Below are 17,107 nucleotides of genomic sequence, written 5' to 3'. Positions count from 1 at the left end.
CGCTGCGTCTGCTAAAGTTCACACTGCTTTGCCCGCTTCTTCTTCTTCTGCTGCTGCTGATTTATCGCCAATTGTGCCAATTGCTGAGACTCCGCTGCTGCTGCTATTGTTGCTCTTCTTGTTGTAGTTGCACAATTAAACTGCAAAAAATAAGAGAGAGAAAAACATGAGTTACTTCACACGGAACAGCAAATATACATACGCACATATAAACAAATAAACGGCTGACAAAAGTTATTGCATTTGCTTGACTTTAAACTTTTTATAATTTGCGTGTTGCCAATTATTAAGACCCGAGTAATTAAGCAATGCGTTGACGCATCCCAACAGGAAGTGACTAACTCAATGCTAAATTCTGATTAATGTCGATTTCCAACACCGACAAGAACAGATTGCAGCCATTGCATATCAATGGGCTAACATCGCCATTTGATTGAACATTGAAATGCATAATATTATTGTACATTTCTAAATTCTATATAGACACGAAAGCTGTGGGGTTGTCTCTATACCTCCTGCTTATTTATTTGTATAAATTTACGGAAATTGGCAAGCAAGTTTCAATCTATGAGCACTTGTCTGTGGCTCTGGAATGATAGCAACATTGAAATTCAAACCATATCTGAGTGACGTCAATGGGTCGCACCCACCGGAATCTCCACCAAAGTCAGTGGCCAGCTCCCAGCTCCCAGCTGCCTGCATCACCCCATTGGACACCACAAACCGCAGGCTGCAATAGCAATGGGTTGACCCTCGGCCGAGTGCTTCCTTCTGCGGGTTTCCAGGCTGGCAAACATATAGAATTTCCGTTTCCATGGCAATTTGTTATCTCGGTAGCAAGTGCATGCCAAGCGAGTGGCGCTGCGTTTGAAATTTAATATGGGGAAATGTGGAGAACTTGTTGTTGGGGCCAGCGGAATGAGTTAGCCGCCTGGAAACGCAAGCTTCAGAAGGCTTTCGGCGCTTTTCTGTTTGCACAGTTTGGAAAAGCGCCTTGAGCATTTCAGCGAACCTACGCGTAAACAATGAAAACATTAAGAGGTGTTTGCCCAGCCAATATTTGCACAGTTCACCGAGAGCTGACAGAAAGGTAAAGTTTGTTGCTGGAATATAAAATAAAACGTGCTTCATTTGACACCTTGGTAAAGGTTTACATACTCGGGGGGGCATGGGAAATGAATTCCTAATTAATCTCAACAAGATACACAGATGAATGTTTACAAACACACGCGAATTCTTGAGCATTTCTTTAGCTCGGTATTGAAACTGAAAGCTACCGGCATTCGCAGTGCTTTACCAGTTATTTATATAAGCGGAAAGAATGTAATGCTATTGTAGACAAGGAAAATCTCTTAGGCACGATCAAGCCGCATATATTATACAATTCTATATATGAAATTTGCATACAAAGACACAGCAAATCGCTGATCATGAACACTAATAACCAATAAGCTCCGCACTCTATCAAGTGGTTAATCATGCAAATCGTGTGCAAAAGTCCGTCTGTCCGGCAGGCAAACAAAGAGTAACTCAATCAGCTATATCAATCGGCAATATCGATCGCTGCACTGCGCCAGATTGTATCTTTAGGATTTTCCTGGCCGCAAGTTGGGCTCAGGGGTTCAATGAACCCTCCGCACCGAAAACAAAGGCCACGGATCGCAGATACTGGTAGTATCCAGCAGTGGCAGTTTTCAGTGGATAAACGTACGGCAATTATGTAATTTACGGCTCACTTCGCGATATGCATGAGGTGAACCGAAACAAGCTCCATAATCAGCGGAGGGAAAACGGAAAAATAAAACGAATCCACTTGTAACTCGATAATTGCACGTGCTGTGCTCGGCTATGACTTCACCTCATTCTTTCCCAGCATTCGCCAGTGGCTGATTTATAGACCACTCGATCCATGCTTCACAATCCATATATGGCCAATGTGGGTTTACTTAATATTCTACACGAAATTCGTGTAATTAAATAGCTAATGACAGACGTTAAACATTAAACGATAGTCATTGATGTGTGACTTTTGAATTAAGCCTTTTATTGCGGAAATCTATCAGCTGCTTTCCTGATGATCAGCCATGTATGTAGATGGTACTTCATGGAGAAAATTGTATATGGATTATTAGGAAACCCCCATTAAAAGTTTATGATCAAACAATGAACCTAATACAATTAGGAGTTAGATAGTAAAATTTTCATAGATTGCCATTGGAATGTGCTCATAGAGATGCGAGGTATCCCAAGGTATCTCCAAGTGACTGTGCCATCCTATGGAAATGAATCGCGTAACGAAACGCCCACGTCGTGCTCAGTGAACCTGGCAATACTTAACGCCGTTCAATAGTCACATTTCTATATGCGACTTTCATACAAAACCCATTTATCGCATTCGGATGGCAAACAAAGGTCGGGCATGAGTAATACCCAGTGGCGAAGGCTTAGAACAACGCCACCAGCCACCAGCCACTAGACAGACGGACGGACCAGGTCCAAACAAGATATAAACTGCCGATGGAGTGAATAAATAAAACGATCGCTGGCTGATTTGAATCTGCTGCCAAATTTGGGCGTAACAACTTGGCGATGGCGATGACGATGACGACGCTAGATGACGACCCCAAGCCAACGCCAATGTGAGCTTGTAAGCCATGGGGATACTCGCTCATGTCGGCATGTAGCGCTCTAGGAAATTGGCAACAAACCAACGAAGCCAAGCACAAGGAATGTGGGCAGCAGATATCTGGAGTTTGGAGCCAAAAATCAAGAAGACTGTCGTAGATATACTAGGTAATTGGCTGAGAACTTAGGGAACAGCTCTTACAAGCGAAAGTTAGGCAGGTACATGGGCACTTGGTACTTGGTACTCAGTTTCAAGTAGGCACTTTGATACAAAGTTCTGCATGTATTAGCTAAACCTAAGAAAGTTATCAGGCTGCACTTACTGCCTATATTGATATATTCCTCAGAAGTGTGACATAATTCATAAAGAACACCCCTCTGGTCTATGCACTTTTTGAGTTATGCATTTGGGAAACATATTTTATGGGTCATCTCTAAAGTTTCCATAGACCAGAGGCCACAAAGGAGGAGAGCTCATTGTATTATTAAATCACAACATATGAACCTTTTATTATTTCCCCAATAAATTATTCTTTTCTATTAATTTTTCATCTTATTTGTTAGAAACAAAGCAGCGGACAGCCGAGTGTCGAGTGTCGAGTGTGCTGTGAATGCCAATGACTGTGGCTCTATTCCCGACCAGCGACATCCAACACATCCAACCACCCGAAACCAGTCGCCGCACCGCTGGAGTGGATGGATCCGATGGATTCGATGGATCCGAGAGATAGCGCAGATAGATAGAGCCAAGTGACAAACGATAAGTTTATAAGGGGAACACATTGTTGCGAGCAGCGCTTCGATAGAAATAAAAATATAAAAAATAATAAAGCAAAAATAATGAAGCGAAAAAAAAGCGAAAAAGAAAGGAATAACAATCATAATGGCCTGCGTTTTGTTGGGCGGGCCTCTCAAGTGGAGGGGTTTGCCGATCGCGCGATGATTTGCAAATCGATGGAGCCATCCGCCATTCAAGCCAATATAATGGCAACGAGAGACCAGTGGAGCACTCACAAATTGCTGGGCAAATTGTTCGCCAAATGATGCGCCCTCAGGCAATTTCTATAGACTCTATAGAGTCTAGAGTCTGGAGTCTAGAGATGGAAGCCAGCCACTCGAATTTCCATCGGGTTTGCATAATATCGCAGTTAAGAGCAACGAAATATTCAAGAAATAGGTAACTAAATACGGGGCAAAGTTAAGATAGAGCCAAGACATTAATTTGTAACAAAACGCTGAAAGAGGTTCATCATCAATCATTTATTGGCTAGTCAATTGCCAGTGACACAATATTAAAGCCCATAAACAAATATAAAATGTGATAACTTTAAAGTCACGAACTTGACTGAGATACGAGCAGTTGGGCAATGGAAACAATAATCTTGTATCAATACAGCTAAGCTATTCAAGCACTCACATATATAATGCAGATTGTGAGATTTCACCACCAGATTCATTCTATCATTTAAGGACTTAAAGAACCTTTAATCGAAAGTTGCTAAAGAGGCATTAGCCGCCACACACCGTAACTTCTAAAGAGACCTTGATCGAAAGCGCCATTAAGTCCAAGGTGTTTGCCTCGACAGGATTACCGCTCGTCACGCCAACATCTCCGGCAGCAAAAACAAAAAAACAATGCGTTGTCGATTTGGCGTTTGGGCCAATTATGTGCGCCATGCATGGACAATCGTTAGCTGATTTTCCAAACTGGCAGAGGAGCGGAAAATAAAATGAAAACACACACACATTAAACCTTGCGTGCGAGTGGAAACCAGAAGGGAAAACCATAGAATTCACTTTCGTCTGCGGCCCAGAAACCAACAAACCGAATTGAGGCGTTGTCTGACTCGGAAACTTGCAACTGGCCACTGGCCAGGAATGTTTTATGGGTGGCTTGGGTGGCTCGTTGGCTCGTTGGCCACTGACAGCCACTGGGAACCACTGCACGTGGCTCTTCATTCAGCCAACAAACTACTTACTGCACTTGGCCAGGCCAAAAGCCAAAGACGCGAGGGCTCGGGAAAGCGGTTGCGAGGTCAGTAATGGCAGTGATTTTAAGGCAACCACTAAGGCGCACTATGCACTCGAAAATATAAGTAACAACTTCACAAAGTAACTTTATTCTAGAAACTGTTAAGTTGAATATGTAGCAAATTCAACTATTAAGTGCAATATGTATTAAATTCAACTTGATAGTTCCTAGGATAAAGCTTGCACATATCAGGAATTAACTTTAATACTATGGCGTTAGCTTGCCGTGCCTTTTCTCGCAGTGCACCGCCCACTGTTTGGCTCGCTTTCAAGGACACTGCACCCGATTACCAGCGATCTCTATCTGCGCCCAGCAAAGCAAACTCATTACCAGCTCGAAAAACTTTGGAGGAGGCGACTACAAAGGGGAAGTGACCCTGAATGCGAACGCGGACTGCAGGCGAGCGTGATAATAAATCAAAATTTAAATTAGCATCAGCGCCGAGTTGAGGCTACCGCCGATTTCTTGATTTTTTGATTTCTTCATGTTTTGATGCCTTTAGCCGCACAAAAAGTCGAGTCATTAAAAGCGCGTAAAGTGCAATTACAGTGTACTCTTAAAGGCGCAAAGCCAGTGCAGCGCTAATTAGCAGACGCGGCCTGGCATTGACTTCAGTTTGACCTTTTCCCCGCCGACGAGGAAGTGAATTTGGAGGTGGGATTCGAAATGGAAATGGAAATGGAATGAGACGACATGCAAATTGTGGGAGCCTTAATTATATCAATTCATAATTAAAGATCACGCAGAGTGCAAAGAGGTCGACGGTGTAGTATCTTGGGTGAATCGAATACAGTATGTTGTTCAATGGTACAGCACAGCCTCGCTATGCAAAACATACCCCAATCAGTTGTTTGTTGACTTAAAAGCAATTACACATTACAAATTTATCATTCGGTATGCACACAAAAAACTGTCAGTGATTAATTCCTGCACTCACTCACAAGGCTTCACTGGCTTCCATGACAAGTTCAAGTTAGCCACGCTCCCCTGTACTGGGCACCAGCTTACAGTACGGCTCTAAAAACTGATTTACGAGCGGTGGGGCGCCGCTTGTAACTCAATCAGGCGTCAAAATGTGTGGCCCTTGAAATCAAATGAGACGAGACCGAAAAATCGAGACCAGTCAACAGATCTCAAGCGAAAACGTAAACGAGCCCAAGTTGGCCCGAAGCTAAAACTGAGGCTAAAACCAAAGCCAAAGCCAAGCCAACTGCGAAAACATTAAGCACAGCTGTTTGGTGTGAGTGTGTGTGGAATGTGAATATGTTTGTGAATATTCATATTGTAAATATTCACATGTTTGCTGCACTGGTTCTATAGAATTCGCAACCTAACTATCCTTACACTTGGGTGCCAGAATATTATGCATTACTTGTACGATCTGCTAATATTATTATTATTGTGTATTTCTAGTTCGATTGGCATCTGTTCACATGATTTGCGTATAGTATTTTATATTTTATGGCCAAGTGCCCACGCTGAGGAAACTTACAGAATTGATTTGCATACACGTTTGTTACACATTCGTTGGCACTGTTTTGGTTTGGTTTTTTTCATCGCTTTTTATGACGACCACCTTATACGGCGACAAACGGAAGTTTTTATGCGGGGCCTTGGAACTCGGATTTTGCCCAATTATTGGAAACACCGAAATGAATTGCTGATTAAATGCCGACACGTCGAAGCGCAAAATATACAATTTTGATAGCTGCTAATCAAATTTGCTTGCCACCGTGTCTCGAAATTCGTTGAATAGAGATACAACGCAATGGGAGAGAGCGGCAAAAAAAAAGCGGCGTTCGAACTTCGAAAACCCTAATTTACGATCTATTTGATTTTATGGAACGCGCGCGACAGTGACGCGTTGAATAAATACAAAATCATTAAAGCATTCAGCAATATTTTTGCGATACGCTCGCGAGCACAGCTCAAAGCACACTGAGCCAAAGATCCATTCTGGGTGAGCGGGCAGCAGTCCCAAAGAGAGAGCGCAGCGCTGGCGCTCTCGCGAGCGTGCTCTAGCCATTGAGTAGGAGTGGAAGTGGGAGAGCGAGCCTCCGGGAGCAGAGAGTGATGCAAGTGCATCGGCAAGAGAGCGTAAAGAGAGTGGGGCTGCTGCAACTGAGTGAGAGTGCGTTTGTGTGAGTGTGTTGGGGGCCGGCGTGTGAAACTTTATGCAAATTCAAAGTTTTTTTTTGTGATATGTGCGGAAAATAAAGCACTGGCTGTCTTCGCCAAAGAGTAAACACAAAAAGCCGACAATGCACTGAAAAAAATGCTTGCACTTTGTCTTTTAAAACACTACAAACTATGCAACTTTGCACTATATATTTATCTATAGTACCTATTTGTGATTCTACGTGTTTTTTAAGCAAGTATCTGAGAATCATTAAGAGGTGCAAACACTGAAAGAGTGCGAAGTTTTGCACAAAACATGTTTAAAATGTGGGAAAATGCTTTACAAGTCGGAATTCTCGCCACAACAAAGAGGTATCAAATATCCCTAAACAAATGCCAGTTAAATAAACATTGTGTTTAGGGAAAAATTTCCATATGCAAAAAATGTTATAAACATATGCTAATTCTGCTGATTGGAAACATTTACACGGTATACCACACCACATCGAAGTGAAATATTAAAATATCCAATGATTTCTTGATGCGGCTTAATAGTTTAATAAATCATGAAGTTGTGTAAATTGGTGTAGATGCTATGTTTCAACAAAAACCATAAACCCAAATCATGACGATTGTTTAGAAAAGCATTTGGCGATTGTATGGATGAAACTCGCCTCGAATCGGATGTTTATAGACATAAACTACCAAAAAAAAAACTCAGTGGGGTAAACAACTTGAAATGCGGGTGAATGTCGCCAATATTTCCGCCTGATATGAAAGGCTTATTTGGCCATAAAAGAGCGACCTGCCTCAATTTCGTATTCCCCACGAGATATAAACAAAGCAAAACAAAAGAAAAGGCGACGAGGTGCGAAAGTTCAATGCACGTTGATTGCACAAAATATCAGGAAACCAGAAGGAACAGCCACCTCATAGTTATAGCCAAAGCCACAGAAATCGGCACAAAGCATTCCACCGTTTTGGCTGTAAGCATAAATCACAATTTAATGCCATTTCCACCGAACTTGGCCAACAAACAGCAGCGCCTTTGGAACGTGCTCTCCATTCGGGCCGCAACTACTCATTAACATTAACAAATGGCCCAAAAAAGCAGGTGAGCCAGCAGTTCAGCTACATCTTCAACCTTTCGGGTGCCTAAGCACATGTCGCGCACTGTCTTCGTACCCCTTCAACTCAAACTCCCGCCGCTCTGTTGATATGCAAATTTTGGCCGGGCCAAAAAGCAATACGCACGGCCAAATTCCACGAACAAAGAGTCTAAAGAGTCTGGCGAAAAGTTTATTTTGCAGATGTGAATTTTTATTTCAAAACGAAAACGAAATATTTATGACCTCGAGGCGACAAAGCGAAAGAAGCACCACACTCACAGCCATATGCACATGCACAACCAAAAAAAAAAAAACCAAAAATATGCAAAGAAAAAAAAGCAGAAGATGCACAAAAGTGCAAGCTGGTGTGGGATGTTCCCTACCGAAAGCAGGGCATAATGCATACATAATGCAGTTCGATTGCAATGCAAATTGGCACTTCGTTGGGAAAAAGAGATGCGCCTTAAATTCAATTACCCTCATTACATGCATGCAAATTGAAAGGAAACAAGTCACTTCTGGGACCTACAACGAATCTTAGATGATAAGTGCATTAGCTTGGCCTAAAGTAAGGGTATTTCCAGTTGGGGCATATTGCAGACAAGAAATTCCGCTCGTCTTCGCAGCTGGCCATCATTTCTGACATTGTCGACTGCGAAAATGTTTAATGTCAGGATCGACGACAAATGCGCTGTGTGTTTGTGCTGCTGCATTTGATGTCGGCAGTGAGGCGTTTTCCCCCAACTTTTCCATTTTCCTGGGTGCCGGCTGCATTGGCGTGCCAAAAAATAATATTTGGGCTAGTGCGATAGTGCAGTAGTGGGAAAGTGCGTGCAGTGGGGCTATAACTTATTTATTATAGTCGCGGTCAGTGCAAGTGAGTGCGTTTTGCCCGTCGAAATGTGGCCATTACGCGTTTAAAGTCCAAACGAATCCAAGCGCCAAGGTCAGCGCTCGATTTCGATCGAAACGCGGCGAAACACTTTACTTTTGGCTTTTGGCAGCCAGATCAATTAAGCCCGATAGAGATGGAAACCGACTGAAAAGACCGAAGACTGAAAAGAACTGCTAATGTCCGAAACAGCAGGCAACAGCAACAAAAAACAAAAAAAGTAATTATTATAAATAATTATTAGAGCGCAGTGGCAGTTAGACGGCGTCAGCGGATCCAAACGCTGAGTAGCTATTGTTATACGCGGCCCATTCTGCTCTATCTGGATTTGTATCTATATCTGTATTTATATCTGTATATGTATATGTATCTGTATCTGCTGCCGTTTGCTTTTCGAGAGCACACTGGGCAAAAAGATTGTGTGATCAAATTGATTTTATGTTGTACTACAGAGCTTACTTTACTATTTCATTTACACTGCATGTAGCTAAGTTATTTCTTTTGGGTTAACAACTTTTTACCTTTTCTATATATCTGAATTTCGTTTAGAAACAGGCTTTTTGCGCAGTGCACCACGTCTGAGTGCGCTCAGCACATTGATAGGCGCTTGAAAAATAGAAACTCCACTTGGAGATAGGGGCAAAGGGGGGGGGGGGGGGGGGGGATGGGGACAACTGCCCCCCCACCAACTTTCCACACTCTGCACTGCATTTTTGTGATTGCAGTTTGGCTCTAGATCACAAAAACTGCCCGCTTAGATGCGAAAAGCGCTCTTAGATAAGCGCAGTTTTACTTTTCTTTGGCTTCGATTCGGGAAAATCGCCAGAGAGGAAGTTTGCCCCAGTGGGCGTGGCCGCGGAGGCGGGATTTGCATGTGGGAAAACGGAATACGGAGATGTGGAGATGGGGAGATAGGGAAACAAGCTCATTTGCTAATCTACGGCTTTTCCATTTTCCGTTTTCTGTAACGTACGAGTAGAGTATAATGCATATTTTTTATGCGCCATCATTATTCAACAGTGAGCATGCTCAAGTGCCGTTACGTACGTAAATCCAACAGCTAACTTAACCAACTTTTGCGGTCGTCCACCGCTGAAAAGCAACATTTATGTCTGTCTTTTGCTCTGTCTGTCTGTGTTTGTTTTGTTGCCAGGCAAATGTGCAAAATGTTAATAAACTTTTATTGCGCAAAGAGCCAAGAAGGAAAATGCCACTACACTTATTTTAATTGCGCAAAATGCCGCTTGCCAGCCAGCAAATGATTTCCCTGCCGACTTTTCATCAATTGCCAAACAAAAGTCGTCGCAATTGTAAGTTATTATAAAGTATGTTTGCTGCTGACTCATTGGCATCGCATCTTCCAGCCAAAAAAAAGACTCAACTTAGGGTGAGTTCATGAAGGTGAGTCATTCGTGCACAAACAAATATTCAGTAATTTCAAATATGCGAATGAATGATGTCGGAGCATGCCCCAATAGCATAACTTGTATACTCAATCAACTGGCATTAAAACCAAAATATATTTAAATATTAATAATAACAAATATGGCCAAGCATCAGATACTTTTGTGTGTCAAACATTGCGTATGGAAACAAGTTCCATTGATAACATCATCAATCTTTGCGCTTCTTTCTCCAATCCTAAGAAACTAGTTATGTTTCAAGATTACTTGATACGGATTATAAGCTAGTATGACTTGCTCTTCTGGAGTTCCAGCTAAATCTGATGGGAAACACACTGAAATCCAATATTTGGACAGCAGGAACAATCATTAGCATGTAGCAACTAATGATTAATTTGCTTGAATATAATATCTACTAACAAAAAACAAAAGAGAAATTAATGTGCCTAAAACACAGCTTTGCTAATAAAGAACAAACTTAGTGCCCAAAAAGCATATGTCAAAAGGGGGAACGTTAATTTCGGACTTTATGTGCAGTTCCGCAAACACTCCTAGAAAGTTGAAATGGCCCATAAACCGAGAGTTTACTGCGCTTTCAATTTGTGTACAATTTATTTAGAATTTGTTTAGAATTTGTTTACAATTTGCTTAGCCCGCGTCACCCACACAGACTGCCTTTTTCCAATGAATTACACACCGAAGTGCATAATTACACAGTCTAATTAAACTAAATGCGCGGCATGTAATGGCTGAAAAGGCCACACAAAAAAGCCGAGCGATGGAGCCCACGCAATAATGACGACATCGAGATGGGGATCGAGATGGGGATGGGGATCGAGTGGGGATCGCGATGGGGATCGCCTTTCGCAGCGGCGACAATGGATCGACAATAGGTGGTTCTAATGCCAGTAAATACGTAGTGGTTCAAAAACAGTGAGGATAAACCCAGCACAGCGAAGCGGGGAGAACTTTTGGTGCCCGCGGGGCAGAGAAAAATGTGCCACAGTTATAAAGACAAAAAGAGAGGAAAAGTCAATGAACTCGATGCTGGGCAATTTTTGTATTATTATTGCCACAAAACCGTATGTATACTTTTCAATTTTCTGTAATTGTTGCTAGTTCATGTCTGCCATTTTTTCTCTTGTTTTCAGTTTTTTCTGCTGTTGCCCCGACTGCCGCGCTTTCAATTTGCCACAGTTAAACGAAGCGTTGAATTGAAAGCGAGCTCCAAGCTCCAAGCTGCGAGTGCCGTCCATGTCCATAATTTGCTAATCACATTTGGCAAATTATGTTGTAAGCCGCACAATTGTACAATAAAGCGATCGCTCGGGGCGACAAACAGGTCAAATAAAGCGCGGCGAGTTGACAAATTTCCATGCCCAAACCGAAGTGGAAAGAAAGTGGAGCCAAGTGGCGGAATTCCAGTGACCGAAATGGGGAGAAAAGAAAACCGGGGTGGAAAATGGCGAGTGAAAGGTGTGGAAAACATAGCAATGCGAACTATATATTTGGGATCTGGTTTCTAATTAATAAAGTACCTAATTACTCACAAAAGCAATGTAAAATACTTGGAACTGTCTTTTTGTGATGTTAACTATAATTAGCCTATTTAATAATTTTACTAATATATTAGTAATAATATATATACATATATCACTGCCGGAAAAGTCGGCCAAAGAAGTCAAAAGAAAAGGCGACACGCCAAGGAAAAGCCGCGTGAATCACATGCAAAGTGACACAGAAAACGCGACGCTCGACACGTTGGCCATAATCCCAGTTTGGGGCCAATGCCAATCCCGAGTAGTCCCTCTTTCGATCTGCACACCTAGAACTTGGCCATAAACCATCTATCTTGATTTGTGTGGCCCAAAGGGTGCGAAATAAACTCACGCAGCGCCGAAAGGTAAATGACCAAAAGCCAGCGAAGCGACGAGAGTTGGCCATTTGAGTCATTTGTGTCGTGCCGCCAAAATGGATTAATCGCGGGAGGTTTTATTGATGATCAAAACATCGTTTGGAGGACATTGCCATGTGGAATTGAGTGTTGCTTGATTTATGCCATAACAGTGTGTGTTTTGCTGCTTAACGCCAAGAAGGTGATTAAGGGGCTGCCCTTACAAGCTATTAACTGGGCTAATCATTTAACTGGGCTCACGAGCAGTTGGCATTAGCTGTAGTGCGAGTAGTAGGAGTCAAGTAGCAGTTGATCATTTATCTTTGGAGAAGTGTAGTATAGTAAGTGGTTTATGTAAGTATCTAAATGTTATACTTTTATTAATTTAGATAGCTAGTTAGCAATGCAGTTTTCCCGCTTGCAGTGGCTGCATTGAGTTGACCCCCCAAGCGGCTTATTTCGTAATGGTCGAAATCAATCGATAAGTGCCACGTCAGCTCATTCGGCTGTTTGAGCACTTCAGTTGCGCTGCGAAGCGCATCCGAAGGGTGCTAGAAGCCCCATTGTTGTTTTGTTGTTTTGTTGTTTTGTTGTTTAAGTGGAATTTCGGTTTCTCTTTGGCTCGAGCTGCCCAACCTCCTCCTCCTCCCCCGTCGCGTTGACTTGTCTAATTTGCATAATTTTGCACGCGAAAATCACTCTGAAATTATATTTCTATTCAATTTTTCGGCATGCAAATTGAAAATTGATTTTCGTAGGTGCCGAAGGTTACCTATGTGTGGAATTGCAGTTTTCCTGTTTGAATGTCGAATGGGCACATAAATCACACGCTATGGCCATAAACATGCGTTTATTGAGTTTTGGGCACATCGAGAGTCCCATTTTGATTGGCTTGATTGACTGAATGTCTCGCCGTTCGAGTCTCGGGTGAATGATTGATTTATGATTTATGAACTGATTGATGTGAGCTGCTGTTGCATAATTCACACAGCAATTGCAGCCTCCAATTGAGGCCAATTTGCGGAGGACAGAGCGAGTATTCCCATGCCACTGGCCTGACCTGCCACCTACGCCCTTCTTAACACCTTGTTTCGACCACTTCCCCCTCCAAAATCGGAGAATTGTGCCAAAAATATACGATTATTTGGATACGCCCACCTCGAATGCCTGGGGCCAAACGCAAACGTAAACGTAAACAAAGCGTGCCCCAAAATAGCTCTCCACAAGGAGCGATTAGCAGTTGGGCAGCTGGGCAGTGGAACGTGATGAGTCTTCTCCATCGCCGCCATCCCCCGCATTTCTGATGATGATCCCCCAGTTCCCAGCTTGCGTGACACTTTTGCCAAGCGACTGGGATCAACGCATTCTCGCCGAGAAGTCGGCAGGCCGCGAAGCTAATGGCTCACACCCGCCAGGCGCACTTGGCATGGCAAATGGGCAAATGGGCGAATGGGTGAATGTGTGAATGGGCTATGGAGCCACACCCGGCTGAAACTAATCTGTAGACAATTAAGGCGGAGGTTGGCAGTGCATAACTCAAATTAATTTGCAACATGTGTGCCATTCGGCTAATTAAGTTTGCCCACCGATGAATTTCAAAGCAATGAGCCAAAGGGGTGCCGCGAATTAACTTCTTCAATCGCATTATGTATGTACATACGAGTATGTATAAACTATACACTGAATGCACAAGTCAGAGACTACAAATGCTAATGAGAAAGTGTATCCAATGCACTTTACTGCTCTGCTCTTATTTTTGTAGTGCACCAAATTAGTTGCAGACATTGGAACAGCCGTAAATTCAACAATTAAATCGACTGCAGGTCGGCCATTAAAAGTTCGATGGAAAAGTACGCCGCACAACAAACAGACTGAAGAGCCTGCTGATAAGGCAGAAACTAATGGGGAACGTGGGTGAACTGGGGATCGGGAAAGGGAATTGGGAGTACACAAACGTACATACATAGGTTTGTAGGCATATCGCATTTGACTCACTTTCACACCAACAAACGAAAGGCAGCAAACAAAGGCAAACAAACACGAGGACGGCGAACGTGGAAAGCCGGCAAATACACAAATACAGTACAAATGTAGGTGAGGGCTCAGGCTCAGGCTCAGCAAACACAGTAAACATTGCCTGCAACCGATATTTTGGTTGCCCAAGAGCTTATCTCCTCTTATATTATGTATTTTGTGGGTGCTGCTAGCATAGGCAATAAATAAACAAAGAAGTCTGGCTGTTTATTGATGCATTCGAGTTTTATCTTAGACCGAAAAACATTTTAAATTAAACTAACATCATATTTATTATTATAAACTATGAATCCCCAAAGAATACCATTTAAAACAATATGGCAAACATCCAAACTTCCGTGAGTGATACTAAACAGTTGGCCATTGCTGTGCCTTGCAAGCCACAGTGATTATGAAGGGTCGCACATTCCATATCTGTCGAGCATACACACACCCACTGACACACACGCACACACACACAAACACACAGCTGTTGGCACTGCGACTGATTAACTAATTGAAAATATGTTTTGCATTGTTTTCCGCTTCTGTTCGCTCTTACGCTAATGGAAATGCAAAGGCAAGTAGTAATGGTAATGGAAAGGGAAATGGAAATGGAAAACGGGCGACGAGCAAAAGGCGGTAGCCCTAACGGTAAAAACATTTGTAATTGCCATTGCTGCGGAGAGTCAAGTGTCAGCTGTTTGCTCTCCTCCCCTTCCTTCTTACCACCCTCTCTCTTTCTCTTTCACCCCCTCCCCTTGGGGAGCACGCAACATGGCGTCATGCATGCTGCATCTCGCTTGCACGCACACTGAGAGGAAAACCATGTGTGGTCGAAACAAATGCGCAATTAAAGTAAGTGAGGCTTGGCGAACTGTTGTAAATTACAGTGTGGCTGCGGCGAATTAGAGGAAAATGGATTCTAGGTCAGCGGTGGAAATGAAATGAGCTCATGTGCCATGTACAGTGGTCACTGGTCAAGAGGAACCGCGAACAACTTGCTAAAAGAAAACCTATCTATCCCACTAGTTAGGAGGCATCTTTCTAGTAGTAATGGATCCTCAAGTAAAAGTATTTTATGTTGTAAATGAATAATTTGAATGATACTTCTATTTACCGCTAGTTGAGTTCACAAACTGATAACGCTGGCACTTTCGTATTTATGATAAGTAAACATAAACAATCTCGCGTTACTGGCGCCGCGATATGAAATGATATCCGTAATGCCGCGGGCATTTTGGGCCAAAAGGCTTATTGATTGGTTGGCGGAAGGCGCTAAATTTACTAAATCCTAAAAATAGCAACTTTGGCAACCGAGTTTCCCAGAAACAATTGGGATTTCCCAATAAGTTTGAATAGGTTTCCCCTGATTTTCATGGGTGCATGGGTATAGCATGTTAAGTGTATTAAGTATAGAATGTAGTACTTGGCCGAGATAAGGATAAGAAGTGCACTGGAGCAGTGACGCATCGGAAGCCCCCTAAGTCCACTGGCCACTTGACTTTTGGCCAACGCGGAATGCCCACGCTTCTGGTTTTGCAGCTAATACGCAATCTGAGGGTCCAGAAATCGGAAAACAGAACCGAGTGTGTGCTAAGCGTATAAATTTAAACGCGTACAGCTGTTGGTATTTGAATTCCGACTGAGTCACTTAATTGCGGTTCGCAGAATTTCGTGTTGGTTTGATTGATTAACTCTTTGAACTAGTCGCTGGCGTTTTCTCTTCTCATCTTTTTGTGTGATGATGCTCTCACATATGCAAATTGGGTTAATAACTTATTTCCATGTTTGCATTCGGTCTTAGATGACTGTTATTTTCACAGCTCTTGCGGCCAAGTGGGTTTCTTATTGATTTTTCTCGTTTGCATGGGCAGAATGCACCGAGGAGGCGGGGCGAAAGTGGGCGGCGGGCGGAGGGGCCGCCAAAATACGCGTTTTTTATGGCGTCTTTTTTGTTGTTTGCGGCTCACACAGATGGCGAAAGCCTGCGTGAATGTGTGGGTCAGCGAGAGAGATAGAGAGAGAGCGAGGAAGAAGGCAAGGATAAAAGAGAGTGTGGGGGATAGAAAAAGAGAGAGAGAGGTTACGATTCCTACCCCAATTCACGCCCGCTGGCTCCAAAACAGCCCACGCATACATACACACACATGCAGGACGAGAACACAGCTGCAGCGGCGCTGATTTATTGATTTTTCCCCGGGATGCCACACTATTACGCTTTTCCAGCAATTACATAAAGTGTTACTTTCAATTTTTGGGGGGCAATCAAATGAAATGGCGCACCGAATTAGCCACAAAGGAGTTTAAAAATAGACTTTTCTCGTCCGCCCTTGAAACGTTTTTTTATCAACCGTTTCTTTTCTACCTGCCATCTGCACAACACACACGCACACTCACACACACACACACTTGCAGAGGCGGCCAAAAAGGAGGCGAAAAAGGAGAGAAGATGCCAAAACCCACACGAAAACAGCAAAACTTGGCGATTTACAAGATTGTGTGTGTATACGTGTACTTGGCTTGTACTTACGTTTTTAGTTAGTCTGCTTAAAACAAGCTTAGTTCGCAGGAATCTCAGGGGAAAAGCTCGTTTTCGTACTTCTTTTTTTGATTAATTGGCCTTATTGCACGACACTTTCATTGGCATTTTTCTTTTGATTTCTTTGTGGGGGCTATTTAATTCAGGACTGAACAGGATTTCTGCTTGTTTTTTAAACTACGCGATGTTGTTGTTGTTGCTGCTGCTGCTGCTGCTGCTCGCTGGGCAAAAAGAAAACTGGTTTTTCCGCACAACTTCGATTTTTCGCTTGCGTGTTTCTCCCGTTTTCTGAATTATCCGCCGTTACTCGCGCCAATTGGCATTAGGTTTGCAACTCGGCCGTTTCAATCCTTTTCACAGGACAACTTTTTAATATTCTTTCCGATCTTTTTAAAAGTCAAACGCCGCGACAAAAAACGCGAGCGATTTCTGCGGTTTAAAGGGGTTCTGCAGTGTGACCGCAGCCGGAATGTGAAAAG

General features: G+C 42.9%; 1 protein-coding gene across 3 annotated transcripts; it reads right to left on the bottom strand.

Annotated features, from left to right (window-relative positions):
- Position 1: 1 nt before the first annotated feature.
- Positions 2-17,093, bottom strand: LOC120450436. Of its 3 annotated transcripts, none has more exons than XR_005616277.1 (2): positions 16,620-17,093; positions 2-140 (listed from the first exon to the last, which is right to left on the bottom strand). XR_005616277.1 is itself a non-coding variant. In XM_039633445.2 (2 exons), exons 1-2 carry the CDS (start codon positions 4,300-4,302, stop codon positions 12-14), a joined length of 282 nt encoding a protein of 93 aa, XP_039489379.1. In that variant the 5' UTR covers positions 4,303-4,320; the 3' UTR covers positions 3-11. The 3 variants fall into 3 exon arrangements, 1 of the variants encoding a protein (XP_039489379.1); XR_005616278.1 differs by lacking the exon at positions 16,620-17,093 and adding an exon at positions 6,150-6,581; XM_039633445.2 differs by lacking the exon at positions 16,620-17,093 and adding an exon at positions 4,150-4,320 and having other exon boundaries at positions 3-140.
- Between the last annotated feature and the right edge of the window lie 14 nt (positions 17,094-17,107).

Source organism: Drosophila santomea, chromosome 3L, assembly GCF_016746245.2.
Source record: "Drosophila santomea strain STO CAGO 1482 chromosome 3L, Prin_Dsan_1.1, whole genome shotgun sequence".
Lineage (NCBI taxonomy): Eukaryota > Metazoa > Arthropoda > Insecta > Diptera > Drosophilidae > Drosophila > Drosophila santomea.
Note: the sequence above shows the minus strand (reverse complement) of the source record. Positions and strands in the feature narration are given on the sequence as shown.